Source organism: Nesoenas mayeri (genome assembly GCF_963082525.1).
Source record: "Nesoenas mayeri genome assembly, chromosome: 8".
In the NCBI taxonomy this organism is placed as follows: domain Eukaryota; kingdom Metazoa; phylum Chordata; class Aves; order Columbiformes; family Columbidae; genus Nesoenas; species Nesoenas mayeri.
In genome coordinates, this window is record NC_137554.1 from 32156220 (window position 1) to 32179836 (window position 23617).

The window sequence follows — 23617 nt, forward strand, 5'->3', positions numbered from 1 at the left end:
GACTGGAGTTCATTTTATGAAAGGAGGTCAGTGCACCACGGGCTCAAAGAGCTCTTGTACCCCAAGCTGCTGGGGCAGCGTGGCCGGGACTCACCTGGCACAGCAGGGAGCAACAGCCGGTTCTGCACCAAAGGCAACTGTGGGGTTTCTGTGAGGCTGTGTAGGATGATGCAGGGATATTTCTACCTTTGATGAATCCTGGCTGATGCTTTGGAATAAGCGGCTGCTGTATTCTTTTTTTTACGTTTCTGGGAAGGTGTACGCAGCTTCGCTGAGGAGGTTTCTAACATGGAACTCCCAGACTAGGGTCAACAGCCAGCTGCTACTGCTTACGTCTGCTGAAGTGTGATCAGCTTGCAACAAAAGGTGGCTCCAACCCAAGAGAACTAGGTTTTTTCTTTTTCTAACCTGGCCGTGGAGGCTCGAGTTGGAAAAAGGAAAAGTTACCAAACAGAACAACACAGCTAAAGTCTTGATGAAAGGGGGAATATGGAAACAGACTTACAGGGCCACACCAAAAGCTTGGCACAAGATACAGGAAGTCTTGGGCAGGGGAAAGGAAGTCATGGCATGCTTTCACAGCGAGAAAGAGAGGGCCCAGTTTACTGTGGGACCAGCCAAGGTCAGAAGAGACATGCTGGGCTGGAAAGACTCCGCAGTTCAGGAAATAAGTCATGAACTTCGCAGACAGATCCCAGACCACCGAGGAGAACCTGACCCCCAGCCCAAAGAAATTCCAGAATGGTTAGGAAACTGAGGCAGGGAAATGAACTGAGGCTTTATTATTTTTTCTTGCTCGGCATAATGGTGTATTCATAATCTACCTGAACGTGTCTCTGCTAACGTCAATCATACGTTTCTGAACAGTTTAATGAGAGGGTCCATAGACTCATTAAGAAGTGGCTTTAAGCTTTGGAGAGGTGAGCAGCAGACTCTACAAGAGCAGGCAAATGAACCATGGGTTACAACTCTCCCTGCAAATACATGGACAGAACCTGAAAAATATTCAGACATGGATGACAAGGACAATCAAGAAGAAAGGAGAGTTTATATACTAGAATCAACCAGATGGGGATCTGCGCCCTGGAAGAGACTACTGAAGCAGATGTGAGGTCAACGGATGATATTTCTGTTTGATATAACCTGCTAAAGCAATCAAATAGATTCCTATTTCCTAAAATATTTGCTAAATCTACACCAAATCTCCTCATAGTTCATGCCGCACGTTAACAACCAAACGCGACCCGATCCAGCTCTCCCAGTTATTCATAGAGACGAGCAGATGTGGCACTCAGGGACATGGTGGACTTGGCAGTGTTAAGTTTACAGTTGGACTCAATGACCTTAAAGGTCTTTTCCAACCTAAACAATTCCATGATTTTATGCTCAGGGGAGGACACAGATGGAACATCATGAATAGTGCAAATCATCAGTGATAGGGGGACAATGAACCCCACAAGGGCTCCTGATTCAGACTGATGTGACGGGCAAAGCCACGACTACGCACAGACTCTGGTACCCAGGGACCAAGACCACATCACTGGGTGTTTACAGCATCCCAGACTTGCAACTGCAAGATAGATTGACACTTTGTTTTCACAGATCTTTTTTACTTTTAGTTTCAGTTTAAAGGAAAATTTGTCATATGTGTAGCTCACGATACGTTACGCTATACTATGGTAAATGCAAACCCTGCTCTGTGTCAGGACACTTACAATTGGGAATCCACCCATAAAGACAATGTGAGCAAACAAATCCTGATGCGATTAAATAACCTCACATGGAGCCTGTAAAGGAACTCACTTTTGTCTGCAGTCCACACCCTGGAGCAGGGATCTGCCAAACCCCAACCATAAATATTCATTAAAAAGCCCTCTGCTTGGGGTGCAGTCACTGAAACAGCCGTTTCCTGCCCATTATCTCTTCAGGCAGGAAATCACCAGTTCCACTCAGGCGGTCGCCCCCCGAGCCCTCCCCACGCACCCTTGCACTGGCTGGCTTTCCTTTGCCCAAATGAGACCCACGTAGCTGTAACCTCTATGAAGCCCCAAAATGTCATTTCGTAGCAGTAAAGCAGATCTGAACGTGGCTGCCTTGGTACACAGCACCAAGCACGGCAGCTCCCAGTATGATACTCCACCACTGGGAGCGAGGTGAATGGGAGCACGCTGGCACTGCGCGTTGGTAGCACCTACCAAGGGAAGGATGTCTGTCTGATCAATATTTCACTGCATCGCCCTGACACTGACAAAGATTACTAGTCAAAATAATGGCTCCTCCTGCTGAGGACAACTTCAGGCTGATCTAATTGTGGTCTCTGGGAAAAGACCGTCTCAGCACCCAATCTTGTTCTTTGTAACAACAATAACAACAGAGCTTTTCTGCCAACTTCAGAGAAGCAAGTCCCTGAACTAGTCTCATGCCAAGAAGCTGTACTTTCCACAAAAAACAAATCCTAATATTATAGGCTACCATGCTGTAGAACTGCTACTGTTTACGGGCACTTTATGAAGAAGCAGGAGTAAAATCTTGAGCAGGATATTCTAAAAATTATTACAAACACACTGCAAATACAGCTCCTCTACTTACCTTTGGTTTCCAGCCTCTGGTCGCTTCCAATCAAACAGTCTTTGATATCTGCGCCTTTCTCTATCACGGCATTATGACAAATAACACTGCCCTGAAGACAGCACCTACAACATAAAGCAAGAAATTAATTTAAAATGACAGGTAGGAAACAAAGGTATTCACTGGAAGATCTAATGAGCCCGTGACATGATCCTGTAGGTAGGTTCAGTGCTGCTCTTTTCTCAAAACCTCCACTGTTCTTCTCCAGCTCCTCACATCCTGCTGCTGGAAAAACTGAAATGCCAGCTGTCAGAATGGGTTCGCAAGAAGAGTTTTCCAGTTTTACCTCCGGTTAGAACAGCTTTTCTCTACGTTTGCTTAACAGAATAAATACTGCCAGAGGATTTCATTGACAGAACGTTTGCCTGGGATGTGGGACCTGGATCAAGCCTCGTATTTTCCACAGACAGTCTGGGTAAGTGCTGGGGTGGCTTCTCTGCTCAGCTCCCCAGTCAAAGAGAAGAGCAGCAGCCCAGTCCTTCCCTGCTAATTTTGCTGAGAAGTTTCATACATTCCAGCTTGCCAGGCACCAAGAAAGAGTGGCAAGAAGGGGCAGATCAATATCTCAGCTGGTTGGCTTTGTTCATGTTACCTTCAAGCACCCAAACATGATTATTCTGCAGTACTAAACCAATGAAACCCACACTGAACCTGCTCTACCTGCTTTGGATATCTTCACACTCACATAAACTTTGACACCACGAAGTCTAAAACGCTACATGGGTTGGAACTTTTGCTAAAGTCATCTTCTTCCAAAATTTATTTGAATCCACAATAACCAGCTTTCAAATCTGCTGATCTGATTGTCCAGAAAGGAAAGAAGTTGAGAGTCCAAGTTCTGGCTTCGTAACTCTGTGCTTGGAGATGCCAAGCGAGTTACTGCACTGGTCTGAGCCCTTCCATGCGGTAAAATGGAAGTTATGGCTCTTTACTAGTATCCTCGATGTGTCCTGAAATGCTGTTGACTGAGCATCATGTGTAGTGTTAAGTGGTATTAAATGTAATGTCTTTCAAACTACAGAGAAGAAAAATAGCTACAATGCAAATGATTTGTTTCTTCATATTCACATGTGCAAACACAGGTAGAAGGCATTGAAAAATAGAAAACTTGAAGGGACGCAGCTAAGAAGTGCCTAAAAACACTAAATCTAACACACATCAAAACCAGCTGATTTGGAAGAAGTTATAAGCAAAATGTACAACCCCAGAGAGACACAGGTAATCTGCTCCCCTATATTAATCCTCCTGTGAACTTCATGTCTTCTCCCCAGCATTTCTGCTAATATTAATTACACAAACTGTGGATATTCTTGCTGCCCTCAGCCAAACAGCTGATCTCTGTCTAAAGTTTTTGGCTTCAGTGACTTTCTGCACGGCAAGTTCCACAGTTTAATGACCTGCAGCCATTCCCCGCCTTGGTCACAGGCATCACCACTACTCACTGTGTTTCACTGCACCATCCGGGTGGCTTGTGGACAGAATTCTTACCCTGGAGCCTGAACTAACAGCATAGAGGAGTTTTGGCATCAGGTCAGAGCCCTGAGCCTAAATTCTATATGGAATGGGGAGCGAGCCAGCTGTGGTCCTTGGGAGAAGAGAGAAACATCAATCCTCACTCCAGACCGCCAATCCTACAATTAATTCCTAGTATTTTCCTGCTCACACATCACTATTATCTAGTACACAGAATGTGCTATTAAACATATTACGGTTCTGGTGCTTGTGTGAGTTAGAGCAGAAACCATCTGCCCCACAAAACCGACATTAATTCTGCAGGAATAAAAGCAATAAAACTGGACCTCAGCCGCAGCGGCCAGCAGTTACGACCCCCCTTGAACAGCCTATCCCCTCTGAACAATTATTCTTTTAATTCGCCTAAACTCCCCCCTCGTCTGACCTATAAGGAGGCAATATGAGCAATTATGCTACAAGTAACCAGCTCAGGTTGCCTTGGCAAGGTTTTTACTAACATGTTAACGAGATAAAAAGCGGCAAGGATACACAGCAGACCCCCGCCTGCCTTTGCTCTCCCACTGTCACGATCTGCTTCCTTTCCAAAAGCTTCGTGTGCCCGCGCAGAGGCTCAGGCCATCGTCTTGTACAACAGCGGTGGCCGAGGGCGAGAGCAACTCTGCGTTTGCGGCCAGGCCAGGGGAGGAATGGGTGGCAGGAGGCTCCGCTGCCATCCTGACCCGGTTTTCGGCAGGAGTAGCGAAGGTGATGGGAGAGGTTGCTCGTTTCCCACTGAAATGGCTCCCATCCAAAATACCTCCTCCTCCATCGCTTCGAGCCAGTCAGATGAGAGCTTTCCCCTGCAAACTTTTAGGTTCCCACCATCTATCACTTGTGAGCACGAGAGCAGCCGTGAGCACACGACACCTCTTGGCGTTATCCTCACGCAGGAGGATATTCCCCAACAGAGAGGGGATTTAAGTTGGGCTGCAGAATACTGATGTGTGCTCAGAGCCTACTTGGGGATAGCTTTTCAGCTCCAGGAGAAAGAATAGCATTGTAACCAAGAAACTGCTGATGACATTAACATCAAAGGTGGGGGGGGTCCTGCCAAACCAACTGCTGGGAGGGACAGGCCAGGGAACCGAGATGAACTTGTCCGTGCCAGGTGCTCACAAAGCAACCAACCCTTCCCCAGTGCCAGCGGAAAACAAACCCCAAGAACGCCGCCGCTCCAGGATTTTCTTAAAACTTATAAATCCGACCAACTGCAGAAGTTTAAAAACCATACTCGACGCTCAGATTACTCCAATCACACAAACTAGCAGCGAATCCGGCTTTTATTGCTCAAGTGGAACAAAACTTCAAGAGATAAAAACACAATTTGTGGGTGTTCCCTTCACCCGCTGACAGATGTAACACAGCCATTTTGAAACCACTTGTAAATGCCTTTTATTTTTTTTTTAAAAAAAGTATGCTATAAGGCCTGCCAAGAGAAGTATTTTGTGTGTTTATTTAATTTTTACTATTTTTTTAAGTTGAAGAGTAAGGAATAAATTTCTATTCTCTTACAGGCTGAATATCACATCTCAAGGTACTCACGGCTCCTGCCTTGCTTAACAATTAGGAGCAATTAGTCCTCAAAGGTGCTCCAACAGCACCCAGCCTAATCGACACTGTTGTGTGTGCGCATACGAGAACATTTGATGTACTGCTTTATAATGCAAACCATATTTATTTTTCTTCCCGAAAACGTAGTATATTTTTAAACTTTTCAGCACGGTGAAAACGGATATCGTCTGACCTTAAAATCCAAAGAGCATGTTCAAACCCACAAGAGGAACTAATTTGGGGCATTTGATTTATGGCTGAAATTTCAATTTGAATTTGTTTTAAGTGTAATCACAAACTGAAAGTCTGGCGGCTGGGTGTTTGTCAGAAAATAAATACAAATATTCAGCGTGCGTCTGCATTCTAGAGAGAACATTTTACAAGCCCGGTCCTGCAGTGGGAACAGATGTAGCGAAGACATTAATTTGTTGTACAGGTACAACGTGCACATGGAAGCGTGTGAGGGAGAGCGCGCTGGACGCCTGTGCATGCGTCCATGCGGGTCTGTTCCGCGCCTGCATCCGAGACACAGAGAGGCTGACTTTGGGGTGGGTTTTTTTGAAAGTGAGAGAACAAGAGCAAAAGGCGTAGTGGCCAAGGAGGCATGGGGGGATTACAAGGATTTAGGTCTTTAAACTGCAGACCACCTAACAAGATCACTCTGAAATGCCACTAATTTCAGTTAAGGCCACAGACCTCCCTTCCTCTGCCCTCCCTCTCTTCCCCCATTGTAAACAACTAATCCCAGCAGAAAACAACAGAGAGCAAAATGTACACACATTCTGCAACATTCCAGGTCCTTCTTTATCTTTTATTTATTTTTCTAAAAGGTCAGCCTATGTATGGAGGGAGGGGAGAGGGGAAGAAAGCCAAAAAACCTCAAGTCCATCTCTTGTGTGGGCTTGAAGGAAGCTGGGAAAAAGCAAAGTCCAAGAGCATACAATATGGAGCTTTTATAGCACAGCAATTCCTGGACTCGGCTCACTTTCCCCTCCCTCTATTTGTGGCAAAGTCACATAGCTTTAAACCAGAGGACAGGGTGGTCGATTACATCTGAAAGAAATGTAAAGAATTGAGAAAGAATTCAATCTCCTGTCGAAATTATAAATAAGGAAGTATTAGTCTCAGAGACAGGCTGATTTACGCAGCCCTGGAACTGCTGACTTTCAGCCTGAGTATCAGTCTATAAATCAAACTCTTAAATCAAGTGTGTCAATCGCTGCAGCGCTGCGATACTTGGGAAAAGCAAGGCACCTACCACTGAAAGCAGGAAGGCTGCCAGGGGACTGAGGTACCGTACCCTTCTTAATTTTCTCGAGTGTAAATCTGAGATCAAACATCCTTTGGGGGAACGGGAAATCAAAATACGCAGCGCTCAGCACACCAGGAGCAGGCTGCGGGAGTCCAAGACACAACCCCCTAATTACAGGCTACCCACTGATTATTTAGGACTCTGTGATTAAAGTGATGAACACTCCTGGGAGAAAGGGGCTTAAGTAACTGAGGTCAAGACCTCAACTGCAGCTCTCGCCCTAGTTGTGCAAGCTTAGGAAGGTATGAATGTCACAGGTTTGCCTTACAGCAAATCTCCTGAAATGCCAATGGAAGTTATCCAAGTCTGCTAGTTTAATCCAATTGTGCCAAAAACCCGACATAATCTCTGTTGGGCAGCAAAGCAAATGAGGTGTCTAAAATGCAACACTTAAAACTATACGCTCACGAGGAAGAAAGAGCCCGGAGCACAAAGCTTGGGACAGCCTGTTGGTGCTGCTCCGCCATGCCAAGAAGTTGGGTCTCTCGCTTCTTCAGATGAGCTACGAAATGGAGAGACTAATTCAGGAGTTAAAAGCAAAGGGTGACATGCCTCGGCAGCTACTTTGCTGACGGAGGGGTAACAGCTGTGGATTCCCCTGGGAGCAACATCCCATTCTGCCCTGACCAAGATGATAACAGGCATCTTAATAACGCTGAGAGGTGGCGCGGAGGCAGGGAGAGCTCTAAAACCTACCAGCAACCCCTCAAGGAAGCCCCCATTAGCTAGAAAGTCAGTGGCTGGGACAGGCGATCACAGGAGCGAGGCACAAAGACCACGGGAAAACAGGGAAGAGGCAAAACCACCATCGGGCAACCGACGAACCCCAAATGCCTTCACCAACACGCTTTACACACCAAAACATTTTTACGCTGACACACTTTTACACACTAACAAGCGAACTCAGGGCACTGTGAATCTCACATTATACACTCAAGTAAATACCAAAGACTACAATAGATGCCAGCAGTACGTGCTATAATTTATAGATACATTTCAAAGCAAGCATTCTTAAGTGAATTTGGGCTTTGATCTCCTGTTTTTCCCCTTGGGGGTAACAAAAACATTCTACCAACCCCCCTAAATTCTTCACCCGTCTCTGAGGGTGTTTTCACTAAGAAACTTGTTTCATGTCTCTTTTCTAGCCAAGCTCATCACTGTGGTATGGCTCCTTTACACTTCTTCCCCACACCCTAAACATTTTGCATTACATATTGTATATACTTGCCAGCACTCGTATTTTCCAGTGAAAGTTCAACTGACCTTAAAGGATTGCCTCAAACCTACCTTAATGTGTTTTATTATGTGAAACTTAGGCTGCCGGGGGAGGTCGCCTGGAAGGTTGCGCCTCACCTCTGAAACTTCAGTTAAATCCATCTGATCTTGGAACAAACAAATTGGTGGCCTTTTATGTAGCTGCGAGCTCGGTTCTGCACACTTCAGCAAAAGTGCGCTGCAAGGAGCTTTACACCAGGAAACCCCACACGCAGGAACGCTGAGCTCCCTCTGCATTCTCTTTTGCAGAATGGGAGGGCCACATCCTGGCATGATTTTACAGACACTCAGCTGATGCCCGGGAAAAGCTATAGATGTCTATGTGAAGGTAACAAAGCAGAGAAATTATATATACACTCTCATCTCTGGGTTTGCTTTAGTTTCTCTCTAGCTGGCACAGTCAGGCTGAGCAGGGAAAATGGCACACACAGTAGAAAGACACTTTCTGTGGGGTTTTTCAATTCTAGGTTGAGAGCTGTAGCCCTCCATTGGACATTATTGGTTAAATCAGCTTCTGTATCATAAGGGCTAGGCTGATGGAGAAAAAGGATTCTCTAAATGTCACCCTTACAAACAGAGTCGGCCTTCTTAGAGCCAAGCTGAACTCGTTCAACCCCTTAGCAACTTACGGGCACGATTCTGGCACAATGTGATAACTTCTTCCTTTTCCATACCTAGGTTAGGGAAGATTTTCAAGAGCATCAGAGATATTTACACCCAGATTCCTACCACAATCCAACAGCAACAAGTTGCTTGTGAAAAATCCCCATACTCTTCAGTTAGACCCATGTCTAATGTCTAAGCAGGAGGCAGAAGCTTATTTATAGTTCTGAAGTGTGACATAGCCCCAGCCACCTGAAGCAGCAGACCAGAAGAATGAGAAGAGCTGTTTTAAAATGCCACTTCTCAGAGACGATCTGTGTTTTAAGTTCAACATTCGACGTACAAGACGTTTGGAAAACTGGGAAGAGCTCCCTGCGCTCTCAGGGAAACATCTGCATCTGAGATTAAAGAACAGGTGATTTATTTAAGACAGATTGATGTACCAGGAAGCTCGCCAGAAGAAAACTTTTCTTTTGGAGGAGCTGCTAGTAATAATGGTCCAGACATTCACAAGATAATAGGTACTAGATGAGAAATATCCTAAATACATTAGGTACAGCAGAATTTGACTTCAGTTGAAAGTAACTGAAAGTAGCCCTGCAAGTAGCTCAACCGCTTCCTGCTCACTGCTTTCCTAGTTCACCCTTTCTGCTTCAATTTATCATCCTGAAAGCAAATTCTGCCAGCCAGAGGTTGTCTCTATTCAGTATCTTATACAGAACATGCATTGGATTAAATAGTAGAATGAAAATAATGGTTCCTGAGCAAAAACTTTTACAGTTTAAAAGCAAGAGGCGTGACAAAAAGGACAAAATATAATTAATACATAATCAAGAGAAATAATAGCCCTTTTTACACACAAGGACTACACATAGCTCTCTTCATACATTCATGTTTATTGACATGCATTATATACTTGATCCATATAGTTAAGCTAAGCATGTGCTTTTTCTGAATCAAGTTCTCACTTTACATGTGCTTTCTGCAATATCTGTTCTACACTAATTCTTATTTCTAGGGTGAGCATAGGGCAGGGGGGTGAGACAAAGTGTCGAGAAGACCAGAGGCATCTTAAACAACGGTTCAAGATACAAAATGTTTGGGAATCCCAGCATAAGCAAATCTCTATTTGCAGCTTTGCAAGCCATGGTGCTGGAAACGACTTCATCTCTTCATTCCTTCTCACAAGGGAATTTACTGTAAAATATATTTTACAATTTCAACAAATGTTGCCTTGGCAATAGGATCATTCCTTTGTACTGCCATTATCCAAGGGGAAAAAACCCACTTATGTGCTGAACCCCAATAAACGCTCAATTCCATCCTGGTTTTAATTAGAACTTTCTTCAAACCGCTGACTGTTTCTACATCAGGTGCTGATTTGGCGCTATTGAGGAAACAACCAATAAACTTCACAATCAATCTGCAGTTAGTAGTCAATCCAGCTCGGCTTGCTTGTTGTTTTCTTCCTTTGCACATTTTCTCATCGAAAGTAGCAATAAATTGGAGACACGTGGTAAACTAGAGTAGCATTTAACCAGTCACACGTGGTCTGTCTCTAGTCCCCTTACTGAGTAACACTACAGCATCTGTGCCATCTACTTTCACACAGGCAGCCAGAACACCTTTAAGAAAATCCAACACATAACTTACTATCTTCACATGGTTGAACAAGGAGGACGTTCATTTTGGCTGACATAACATTTTTGGTGCCAGTCCTTCCTCCACAAATCTGGATACTTTAGTCCTTCATACAAACTTTTAATCCAGCCTTTTCTTTCTGCCCAGGGAGGCAGAACTCCCCAAGGTTCAGCACATCTCCCCCTGGCACTTGTCTCCCTTTCCCTCTGTCCTCAATATTCACGTCACCTCCCCGCGGTTTTCACAACCCGCAGTGCTCGGTGTCACCTCCCTTGCATTCCGAGTTCCCCGATGCTGACAGGCCGTGCAGTTTGCTGGCATCATGTGCAGCCTGACCCAAAACAAATCTGCCTGTCTTTTTAACCCCTTCCCCTTCCAAAAGCATCACATGGGGAATTTCAGCACTTCTTTTGGGTTCTTTTGTTTTTAGGTAGTTCCAACAACATACTGTAAACTTTACAAACACAGCAAGAACACAAGGTTATTGTTCAACAGCTCCTGCCCCTGCACACACACCCACAAGAACCTCAGTCACATCTGCAATCCCAGTCTTACAGTTCCTGAACCGAGACTAGCGCGGCTTAACTAAGCACGGCTTACTGTGGACTTGATACTTATCCAAGCGTCTTGTACTTGCCTCCTCAACTAACCTCTAAGTAGTCCAAAGATGAAGGGTTTTTTCCCCTACTGTAGTCCCATCTCTTGAATCTTTCCCATGGAAACATTCATTTTCCATGACCGAGGAAGACGGATATACCGCACACATCACAAAATGGCCAGTCTCCTTTCAGTAAGTGTATACACTGAGATGGTTTTACTAACAAACAAGAGATTTCGAAATCTTTATCTGCAGGGATGGAATAAAGGATTCAACAGGCTTTTCCTGTTAATATTATTTGTAATGCTCAGAGCACTTCAGCACAAGGTCCTGTACGACCAGAGCAATTGGACGTTCCTTCTGCCAGAAATTAAAAAACTAAGTAAAACTACAAGATGGGTAAAGATGAAACAAATGTTTGGAAAACAAACAAATAAACAAACAAAAAAACCTCCACCACCAAACCCAACAAAATAATAATAAAAATACCCTAGAAAATAATAATAAAAATACCCAACCAAACAACAAACCCAACAACAACAAAAACCAACTAGCCACCAACGCAACCAAACCAGCCACCAACTGCCATAACAAAAGCCAAAACAGGACCCTGGAAGTAAATTCACCCATCCCTATGTAGGTCTCATTTCAAGGAAGCCAAGTGTTTCTATATACCAAATGAAACACAGTTATGTCACTCAGGTCAGCATAATTCATTGCCAGCCTGCGTGCAAGTCCCAACAGCAGTAATTTCTGTTCTATGAAGAGATCAGGGTGGAGTTAGAATAATAGAATCATTTGGGTTGGAAGGGATCTCCAAAGCTCATCCAGTCCAACCCTCTGCCATGAGCAGGGACATCTTCACCAGCTCAGGTTGCTCAGAGCCCCGTTCAGCCTGGTCTGGGATGTCTCCAGGGGTGGGACATCTACCACCTCTCTGGGCAATCTGGGCCAGTGTTTCACCACCCTCATTGTAAGTAACTTCTTCCTTACATCTAGTCTAAATCTCCCCACTTCTAGTTTAAAACCATTGCCCCTTGTTCTACCACAACAGGCCCCCATCTTTCTTATAAGCCCCCTTTAAGTACTCGAAAGTCTGCAATAAGTTCTTCCTGGAGGCCTCTGTTCTCCACGCTCAACAACCTCAAGTCAAGACTCAGGCAAAAAAGTTGCTGGGCACCTCAGCCTTTTCTTTGTTTGTTGTCACCAGTTTTCCAGTTTTGCTCATCAGGGGGGATAATCTATCAGAGACATGACTTGTCGTTTGCAAATGGCACAGTCACCCTTCATAATAAGTTTCGGTCAGCGTGCCAGTGTTACAGCTTGCTCCTGGGGACAGCAATGCAGGGACCGCGTTGTACGGCACCACCTCTAACGCAAACAGAACAAACACAAGGGGCTGCACAGACTGAGCACACGTGCAGCTACGGCAGGAGCATTCAGATACACAAAGTTTTCAAGCGGCCTATAATTTCAGCTCGATTAGTAGATTTTCTCCAACTATGTAACTCAGTGCGGTCATTTGTCACTGAGCTCTGGGGAGCCATACAGAGGGAAACAGGAACTGATCCCTGCTGCGGCCGGTCACCTGGGCAGGCAGCATCTCTCAGCACTTGTGCTGGTGTATAAATTACGTCCCTCCCAGCTTGGTCAAGTACGTCCATCATTCAGTACGCATGTAATCTTCGCTATTTTATTGTCTCATTGATGGAAGAATTAGCTGCGCAGTGGGAAACACATTAAGAAAGGACTACCAATTACTTTGCACATGTTACTAACTTCTTTAATCCCCTGTAATCTCTTCTAAGGGGGTGGGGATTCATATCTACTCAAATCACTTCACAGGAGACAAATATAACGTAACAGAAGCCCTGTACACCGGGGAAAAGAAAAAACCCTGCTACTGGTCCTCCAGAGTATCAAACGCACCAGCCACTGCTGGAGAACAGATTGTAATTTGCAAACAGTATGTAACGGCTCTGCCCAAGCTAAACCTGGATCCATTCAGGTGGGAAGGTCGTCATCATCTAGGTCATAACCTCTGTTTCTCCAATACTGAGCCAACCGCAGCCTAACAGGAGCCTTGTTTTGTTATAAGCATCTTGTGATGTTCCCATCTGCCCAGGAAGAATCTATTTATCTGTTTCAGAAGCTGGTATCAAACGCGGTGAGGTTATTCAAAACCTTTTTCTGGTTTGGAGATGTAATTTGTGGATCTTGAAGCCGCAGGAACAATGGCACAGAATCCTCAAATCACATTACAGGGGAACCATCAAGAGATAAAACAATGAAAATGTATATTCTTTAAGTGACACAGTTTTTATCCACTTCTCAGTGCAATTCCAGAACTTTATAATATGCAATAATTCAGACAGTGTGAAAATTGGCTTGTTAGGCATTTGCTATGCAACAAAAAATTAGATCTGTCAAGGCACTTTATATACTCACTTTGACTCATGAGCCAACATATACTGACTTTCCAACTAAAGTCCAAGATGTTTTCTGAAGTTGGTGATGAGATAAACCCCGAGTTATTTTAGAGACACTTGGGAGGAGAGATGTTTGTGAAGATAAGTTGTCCATTGTGGGCAGTTTAAAGCAAAACCACATATAATTCATCCACCTGTTGCAAATGGATCCATCGACACATATAAGAATCATTAGCGTTTTAACAAAAATCTATCAGATTTAATAAAAGTCATCAAAGAGGGTCAAAGTACATAGAATTCTTCACTAAGTGACAGGTAAGACTTCTTTCAGCAAAACTCGGCAGCTAGAATATTCCTGTATCTTTCTACCTGTGTGTGCATGACTTCATACTCATAAGCTTAAGACTTACCATGATATGATAAGAAATACTTTATCAGCTCGGTATCTGTACACAATACGAATTACAATATGCTTTGAAATAAAGCTCCATGGTCAAAAACATTAATTCTGGCTAGAGAGGAATAATTACAAATTTGGGTCCAGTGCCTCAGTGTGCAGTAACCATAGAGCACCTAAAGGGGTTAAACCCTCAGGGATATGAGGTTTTTCACTCTATCTGGTTACGTTGTTTTCACCAAGAGGGATGACACTGTTCTCCAGAAATTCACAAAACTTTTACCTCAAAATTAGTTTATCCCTCTTAAAAAATAATAATAAATCACCATCTTTATGATGCTTGTGAAGTTTTGTGGAATTTGACTCCGAGCTTGATTTAGAAGTGAACAATACTATATACCAGAGCAGACAAACACAAGCTGATTCGGGACTCTTCATAAAAATAGCACTATTTATACACTTGGCTGCCTCTGTGATTTAATGGTAGAGCCACTCACCTCATGCACAAACCCACACCATTACCACTGTGGCATCAATTCATTAATCAAAATGACAGAGGGTCTCACGATCAAATGAGAGAGGTTCCGGTACTTCTTGTGACAGCAGTGCCTGTGATACAGCCATACCGGATCCATTTGTGATTGAACTGGAAACCAGCTATTTTCTATACTCAACACAATTCCGATTTATGATGTGCTTCAAGTTACTGTGGATTTCTATTAAAGACAAACACTTAGCAGTAAGGTACCATACGTACCTGTAATTTAGTTATGTAACAGCAGTATCCTCCATAGACCCCACATCCTTTGGGGTTTTTTGTTTTTAAGATATGCAACTTTCAGAGCCAACTTGGCATTTTTTAGGAGTTTGGCCTTTTTCCTGAGGCCCTAAGCAAACCTCAAGCCATGAAGGAGCAGGGAATTAATACAGGCCTGCACAGACTCAATCAGCAGTTTCCTCTCCACTGACATCCCCAGGAAGCCAGCATGTACGGGAAGATGGGGGCATGCAGACAGCAACAACTACCGATAGGCCACTTTTCCCACGTTTGGAAATGAACAGCTCAAGGCTACCTATTTAGTTAGTGTCTCTAATGCACGGGAAACCTTGACTAGCTGGCAGATTTCCTCTTTGAAAAGCTTATTCACTTGTCCTATAACTCAGCATACACAATGGTAAAGCTGTGAGATGACAAAAAAGGACCAAAGAAAATGACATTTTAGGTGAAGCTGTAATCTTCAAAGATGATAACATGTGTAGCTAGTAAGTGTACCACTTCAAAATATGCTTTGTGCCCCAAGTATTTTAGGTATATTCATAGACCCAGCCACTAAAATAAAACTTGGATGACACACAAGCTCGCACAGACTCAACTACTTACACATTCTGAAGATGATATGATTTCCTGTAAAAAGAAGACATTTATCTTCCAAGGCTGCAGACACCTCGTTAATTCATCTCACTTGTGCATTTGTAGCATGTTTATAGAGTCTTATTTCTGACTCAGTCTTTAGAAACACACCCCCGGTACCAGCTGTTCTGGCTGAGGATTGCTTACAGGACAAAAATTACTGACTCAGAATCTACCTAGAAAAAGAAATCGCAAGTTTAGGGGACCAAGATACAAAGAGGTGACATACCCTTCCTCAATTGTAACAGAATTCATGATGATGCAGTTTGTTATCTTAACTTTGTCTTTTATGGTACACATGCTGCCAATGATGGAGTGTTTAATGGATGTCTTCTCTCCCACTTGTGTGGATGACCCAATGATGCTGTCTGATCCAACCTAGGGAAGGAAAGAACACAAACTGACAAAAGTACCTGGATCTCCCCGATGTGTGTTCTCCATACCTGTGTTCCAAACAGCACATCTCAATCACTCTTCAGTAAAGTGTACCCTGCTCTACCCTTAGGCATGCTTGGCTGAGCAAAGACTTCAAAATCTGCGGCCCATCCCATAGGCAGAGAATTGCACAGTCTTCCTGAGGTCCATTAGCTTGGTAAAACTGCATTGGCTGGTCCATCTCTGTAGGCCTTATGCAGTGAGGTAACCACAGTAAGAACAGTCCCACTGGTACTCACTGGTTTCATGAAGGTCTGCCCAGTGAGACCTGAAAAGGAGGCTGGAAACTGGTATTCAACCAAAATGCTTTAAAAAGAAGCAGAGCTAAAATACTGACGCTTTCTGAGTTTGGTGCCCTTTGGGAGGCAAACTGCTCACCTATCACGAACTGCCGTTAGGGAACAAGAGACTGCGCTGTCTGGCTTGGGAATAAGATGATAGAATTTTTACCAAACATTTTTAAAGACACAGACTGAAAGGCAGGAAGCCATGAGCGACCCTATGCGGAGGCTCTGGGCCGTATCATTCATGTTTTAATTCTGTACTTCAGAACTCAGTTTCACTTCCAACAGTGAGACTGAATTTTAGGAAGCAGTTCTTGAAGAAAAGGGCATGCAGACTGTATTGAAAGAGCAGAGTCAGGGAAAGGGAACACTTACCATGCCTCTGTCAGTGATCTGTGCAGACGCATGAACCAGTGGCTCTTCCAGACCCAGATGAAGCAATAACTTGGGAACCTGGAAGGAAAAACCCACATCACAAGTTAATGTGACAGTGCTGTACCCACATGTTATATAAACAGCTCAAAGATGGCTTTGGTCTCCATTGCAGCTATGAGTATACCATAAACATTTTAACTTCTAGGAAAATATACATTTCTGCATTTTGTATCTGCAACCAGATACATGCGTGATTTATCATCTTCCTCTTTTGTAAAGGAGACAGGTACACTTCCACTGCAGGGTACTGCACGTCTCCTCTCATCTCGGCTTCCCACCTCATCGGCGAGCACAGTGGCTCCAGCTGAACACTGGGACATCCTGCACATTACTACCATGTCCAGCATCTGCCATCGCAAAGTGCAGTTCAATGTGTTTTACATCGTTCAGTAATGCAAGAGAGAGAAGCAAGTAATCTAAAATATAAACCAGTAAATTGGGATAAAAAGATAACTACGATCAGCCCTCTCGATAAGGTAGCAGGCAAGGTACAGGCAGCAAGAAGGTATTTCAGAGGTTTAAGGAAAAAGAAACTCAAGTTGATCAAGTGGCTATTCCAGATGGTAGAAAGCTGAAGAAGAAAAGGCACTTGACAGAGAGAAGGCAGGTGTTAGATAAGCAGACAAAGCAGCGATGGTAATAGAGAGAGACATGGCCCATGAGGTAGCCAAGAACAAATCCACGGAGAGCAATTCTGAACCGGCTCCTGAAAAGAAAGGGGAGCCAGCATCGTAGAAGGATGGGCTATCACTCCATCATTCCTCCTTTTCTGGGTGAAAGAGCAGCCTGAGGCATTCTGCATCTCCTGGCGTCAGGCTGGGGCCAAGGTCGCACACCACAGAAGAGGCGATGACAGCACAGATGGGGATTTCAGGGGAGGTGGGAGTCTCACTGCAACACACGGACATGGGGCTGTGCAGTTACTTGAGTGGTGATGCAATGTGTGATGCATCGTGGCAGGACAGAGAAGGCAGTCACAGAAACACGGGGGATAGAGAAGGGGACAAAGTGACGCGGGAGCGCTCACAGGTCTGTGTCATGACAAATCGCAGGCCTGGGTGAGAGGCAGCGTGTGCCAGGGCTGCTGTGGAGCTGCACACACGGCGCTGGCAGCCAGGACGTGTGCACTGACTGCCCACCTCGGAGGTCAACTGCAGCCTCAGCACAGCGATGGCGTAACTGGGTTTGCCCGAGGGGAGGAAGCGGCACCCATTAAGTCTCTCTTTTCTCTACCCAGGCACCTATTTTTACAAAACTCTTAAGAAGGTTTATCTTTGAGATCTCTATTGCTCTGTTAAATTTGGCTGAGAGCTGCCAGCAATTTCCAAAGCTGCTGTGAAGGAGTTGCCATACAGTATGATTGTGTAAAATGACTTCCTTAGAAAGCTGGGATAACAAGAGCTGATGGCTAGGGAGGAGTGAACCTCAAGAAGCAGATCCCACAGATCTGAAGAAGTTGGGATCAGATCAGAAAAATATATCTCAAGATCTCAAATGAGATGATACCTGCAGGAAGTTGTTTGGATGTTCATAATATGACCAGCCCGTTTCCCTTCCAGCATACAAGAATGGATAAATAGTGCTGTTTTTCATATGATAAGAGTTTTCACAGTTGATGCTTCATTCAGATGAGTGAGATGAGCTCGGATGAGCTCACACCTCTGAGCTATCACTTCAGGCCACCTCTTATCCCCAGCAGACATTTCCACATCTGTAGCTCTTTACATCTTGAAGATGGTCCTTCCCACTAGTGTTTTCTTTGTTTTTTAAACAAGAGTAGGTAAGATTCTTCAGTCCAAGGTGCAGGCATGACAGAAAACTACCCACTTACCAAAACACCACAAACTATGCCACTCCATCTGCATAATGCTGGTAAAGAGACGTTGTCCTGACTTTACACACAGCTGGGCAGCCGCAACCAACAGATCCAAGAGAGGAATACACACCAAAGGATACCTACAGCATAGGCTGGAAAGATTCCTACTGCCCAGTGTTGCTCTGTGGGAGGGGAAAGAAATGAGGAAAGGCTCTTGCCCTCCTCAGTGGAAAGGTGGTGTGGTGAAATAAATAAAGGATTTTGTTGGCCAGAGCAAAGCCCTTATTAGAATCAGCCCATGGTAATGCAGCCTGAGGGGTGACCCAAGAACGCTACCAGCTCAAGCAGTTTGCTCTAAAAAGGAAGGTTAGATAGGGGGCAGGAGTCAGAGGGAGTGCCTGGGTCAAGGGAAGATTTAAGATGTGTTTGGATTTAATTCATCTTACAAAGAAACTATTTCCTGCTATTGAAGATAACTCTCTCCTGAACCCACCTGCCCACACACAGGCTGCAGGCATCCATAAACCCAGCTGGAAGTGAAATGATGTGAGGAAAGCGCTTCCTCGCCAGAAGGGCAATGGGTTAGGATGCCATTCCTTCCCATGGCTACTGGACTGGACTGCTACTGCTCCATGAGCCTGTCCTCTTGGACAGCAAAGTTACAGGTCCCGGCTTTGCAGCCAGGGAATCAGAATGTGGCCTGTGAAGACCAAGAAAAGAGCAAACAAGACACCAAAAGTCTTCCTTAGAGACCAACAAAAAAAGTTTTTTAAAAAAAAAGCAGATAAAATTAAATGTGTATCTTTTATGAGGATTAGCAAGAGAAACAAAATGCAGTGGCACTGCAAAAAGGAACTCCTTTCTCACAACCCCTCATTAAGCTCCATTTTATGTTTTACCTCCACATAGTTTCCTTAGAAATTTTACCATTCTGGAAAAGTTCAAAATTCAAAGAAAATCCTTTCCAACGTTGAAGGCCCCAATGTGATTTCAAAGCACTAATTCTATGTACCACCCAGGAGCAAACACATTTCCTGAACCGACCAAAATGTAGAATATTTAGGTTAGAAAAAAAACAAAAAAAAACCCCAACAAAAACAACACAAGAAAACCCACACGGAGCCTGACTGGCTCAACTCAATAACTTTTTACTGAAGTGGCTGCTGCCAAATGTACACGCACACTTCCCCTAGCAAGCGGTGTTCTCCTTTAACCCTTTGGGCACACTTGTTCCTGATACTCTTGGGGGAAGTTTTCCCTTTCTGACACCGGTGCTGCCTCCCTCCTCTCTTCCTCATGCCCGAACTCCAAAACAAATCGCTTTATTGCTGTGCTCCTCTACAAGCACCAAGGAAAAGGAGCTCCAGTGTGTGAACTCACTCTGCCACGCTGCAATTTTCATTTGCATAAATTCATCCATTCATTTTGGAAAAGGAAATCAACGCAACCTAAGAGCAAAGGCTCCCAATACAGGATTCCCAATACAACTTTATCGCGCTCCCAACCCCACCTCCAGAAATGCTGAGTCTTTCGCCCCTGCACTTCACTTTCAAAATGAGAGGAATTTGTCCACTCCTGAAAGCAGGAAGTTTATCACCATCAGAGTGATGTGAGAACTTGTACATTGCATCAGCCAGCGTAGTTAAAAAAGAAATCATATTAAAAGCTTTTAATCATCAGCTCATTAGCTAGTACAGGAGTTCTCTAATCCTCCTCTGTGATCTTTCATTTTATGAATTCTCAGTAGCGTGGAAGTGAAAGTTGCAGCAGGGCAACATTTCACCTCTGTGTTTACCTGGAGTGCAACTGCAGCGAAACCTGCTCATAAAATAATTATTTCATAATGGAACGCATTAGCCAATTTGAATGTTTGGGTACTTTAAGTCTTCCTGCAAACCATTAATAACCTTAGTCATTATCACTTAGATAAACATCTGCTAGGAAGAGTCCAGTCAGAACTGATCTTGCCTTTAGGACATGGAGGACATTGATTAGATGAGCTATCAAAGCTACTTCCAGCCTTATTTTCCATACTTATTGGCTCTTTGGCTGCAAGTCCCGCCTCCCCCAAAAACCAGAAGAGTGTGTGGGATGGGGGTTTTCTCAGCTAAAAGTAAATTAGTGACAGAACTGTTTCCTGGCCTCACGTCCTTATCCAGCAACCAGCAGGATGATGTGCTTAGATAACGTGGCACCGGTTCAGTTCCCACACACCCCTCAGCTGTATCGCAGGGACCCCCCCCGGAGGGTAAAGTGTCTCAAAAACTGCTTCTGTATTCCCACGCGGCAGTTTTGTGTTATTCTCACCTGTCGGTTAGCTTCAATATACAACCCAAGAGTATTCACTCGGTAGCACAGTCCCTCTTTCATTATATGGACGTAGCAGCGCACTTTTCCTTCGTGGAGAGTTTCATTCATATCTCCTCTATGATCATTCCAACAAGAGTTATCTGGAGCAGGTTTCAGCAAGCTATTATCTTCCTTTATGAAACTATAAATGTCTGGAGAACACACACATGCATGAAGTTAGACAGGATTTAATGAAATACTTTCTGAAGAGGAATACTATTAAAATACTGTTGGTGAAGGGAAATCTTTGCCTCACATCATCTGAATGGCAGATTTTATCGCATGTAGTGAGTAAGTGCTTATTTTTATTCTGCAGGTGGGAATCAAGGGATCAGGACAGATGGAATATTTTGCCCAAGGTCACACAAGGAGACAGCAGAAAAGAGATCCTGTCCAGTTCCCAGTGCAGGGTGGTTAAGGCTTAGTCCGTTGTCCTATGCAATTTTAGGAACTTCCTCCTAAAATTACATTTTCAAAAGTGCATTTACCTACACTGTATTCCAGAAGAAAAAATACACAGCCTCTAGCTGATTTGCTTTTGACTTACACCAAAATAAGGGAGGACGAAAATATTTATATAACACACAATATTATTTGAAAAATAAGTGTAAAACAACCAATCAGCCAACAAACAAATCCCCAAACTAATGTTCCAGGCTAATTCTGTACTCTACCCAATAACCCAGCCGTAGCATATAAAGCCTGATGAAACCTTTGATACTTGTACTGACCTAGGGATGCTTGTTCCTTTTTCTTTTGGTCCTCTTCTTTGTTGTCTACTCCTTGCTGCAATGATGTTGGAGAAGAGAACTGTTTCCTAACCAGATGTGGAATCAGTTCACTCCGGAGAGATGAGATTGTCCTGTGGAAGGAGACGTCCACATTAAGTGCATGAATCCTAAAACTTACACACCTTCGTTTTCTTTGCATCCCATTATCAGACATTTTGCCCATTTTTCATGAGGCTGAATCAAAATACCGGGTACTCCAAGACATCTGGCACTGAGACAATGTCCACTAGTCAAGTGCTTCCTTAATGCATTAAAATATAAAGGAAGATTCAAACTAAGGAAACAGCTTCATCTTCAGAACTAATTCCCCTGTATTTTAACAGAGATGCCTATAGTTTCATACGGCATCAGCAATTCATGCTTATGCGCAGATGGAATGCAAAAAGTACCAACATTGTGATGACGACAACTGAAATCCACTTTACGTGGCTTAAAAAGTTGTATCAATTGACAAGAAAAGAGAAAATAAAATGTCTACAGAGAAAAAACCAAAGCAGCTCCTTTTCTTTGTGATACAAAAAAACCCCAAATCAATAACTATTACAGTTGAAATGCACGAGATGCAGTCTTAAAATACCTTTCTTGTTGTTGTTTCATTATTTTAACAGTCTGCATATAGCTAGTGAATTGTGGATTATTTAAAGTAGTGCTTGGGAAAATCATGCGGAAAATGAACTCAAACTTGGCACATGTAAGAGGAAGTGCTAAACTTCAGAGGAAGGATTGGGACAACTAACACAGAGAGCTTGGCTAGAGGAACTCAACAAGTGATAACCCACAAAGAAAGAGGAGTTATTTATTTAGCATGGAAGACAGTAAAACTAGGAATTAACTATAGGTTAAATTAAAATGGGAAAGTACTAGAATGAGTCTCCTGAAAGCGATTTTAGTTGGCTACATCTCTAGCAAAGGGGGATCTTAGTTCAAACTTTGAGAAACATAAAGCTCATAACCTGGTCAGGCTCCTGTTCAGGTCAATGATAATGAAACAGAAAAAGGACCAAGCCAGTCTTTCCTCTCTCTAACTTTCATGGGAAGATTCAGATGTGACCACCAGTTCAGCCCTATGACCAAATACGGTGTTTTCCTTCTTCTTGACAAACTTTTCCCTCAGTCCTCAGCTGTAGGTTGTGTCACATCCTCTGTCCTGCAGTGGGATGATCTAACCCACCCCACATCCCAAATTTTGCTTCTATTTTTTATTAGGGAAAAGATCTATTCTTCAATCTCTCCTCCTTCTTGAAAATAAGATTGTAATCACCTTCAGATAGCTGTATTTCAGGAACTAGCGGAGCTAAACACTTCGTTCTTTAACCACCGAATTTCTCGTCCCGCTAAGCGCTCGCGGGCGCGCTCCGCACACGTGGGGCTGTGCAGATGGGCAGTTTACTGCCTCGCAGTGTTTGCCTGCAGCTGTGCCATTCAGCAATGATTTCCTGCTTGGGTTTTATACTCCATCCAAAACCGACAATCCTGTGTTTCCCTCAGAGGCTGGCCATGGCATTTATAAGATATATTACCTATAAAATATCCAAGTATTTGGCAGCCTTAAATAGTCTGATGCAGAGGACAACACAACACGGTAGGAAATGAAAGCAGTGGAAAGGGGGAAAGACAAAGTTTTGCCTGGTTTTTGATGGTTTACTCTTTCTTGGCCAAACTGCTGAAGCTTTGCTGCAGTTCTCTGAGGTGCTAGTCACATTCCTTCAGCAAAGGTGGGGTGGATCTCTGGGTCATCCATAAGATGTGGCTCAGAAAGACATTGGAAAAGGCAAAACAGGAAGGTTTGCCTTTGCTTGCCATTTAAGCAGAATTCATGCACAACATCAAGAGAATTTGCCTTTGGAAAGTGTTAAAAAATCAGCAGTAAGCACTCAGTGACAAGAATCTGGGAATTTTTTGTGACGGATCTTGCAAACGTGGATATACGAAGTGATAGCGTGAGAATATTATTTAACTGTCAACAGCCGGGGAAACCAAACATCTGGCTGGGAGTAGGAAAGGAATTTAAATCAAAGGAGGGATAGGACTGAAGACCCTTCATCAAGAGAGAAAAAAACGAGCAGGCGTTTGGAAGAACCAACCAGCCTGTAATTTAGATTCAGCAGAAAACAAACCCAAAAGGTTTCTGGTCTAGTGTGTTAAAAATT

The 23617-nt window shown here is 43.8% G+C and overlaps 1 protein-coding gene across 6 annotated transcripts in view; it reads right to left on the reverse strand.

Annotated features, from left to right (window-relative positions):
- The window catches only part of EIF2B3 (eukaryotic translation initiation factor 2B subunit gamma), a 101237-nt gene that overhangs the window by 13012 nt on the left and 64608 nt on the right, over positions 1–23617 (reverse strand). For 4 of the 6 annotated variants that reach the window (XM_080348542.1, XM_080348545.1, XM_080348544.1 and 1 more), the window contains exons 7-11: positions 21408–21538; positions 20635–20828; positions 16452–16529; positions 15587–15735; positions 2590–2693 (exon numbers count right to left, since the gene is read on the reverse strand). In XM_080348542.1, the coding sequence (XP_080204668.1) occupies positions 2590–2693; positions 15587–15735; positions 16452–16529; positions 20635–20828; positions 21408–21538 (656 nt within the window). Of the gene's footprint in view, positions 1–2589; positions 2694–15454; positions 15534–15586; positions 15736–15999; positions 16073–16451; positions 16530–20634; positions 20829–21407; positions 21539–23617 lie in introns of those variants that run through there. The other 2 variants (XM_080348546.1, XM_080348547.1) reach the window with 2 other exon arrangements.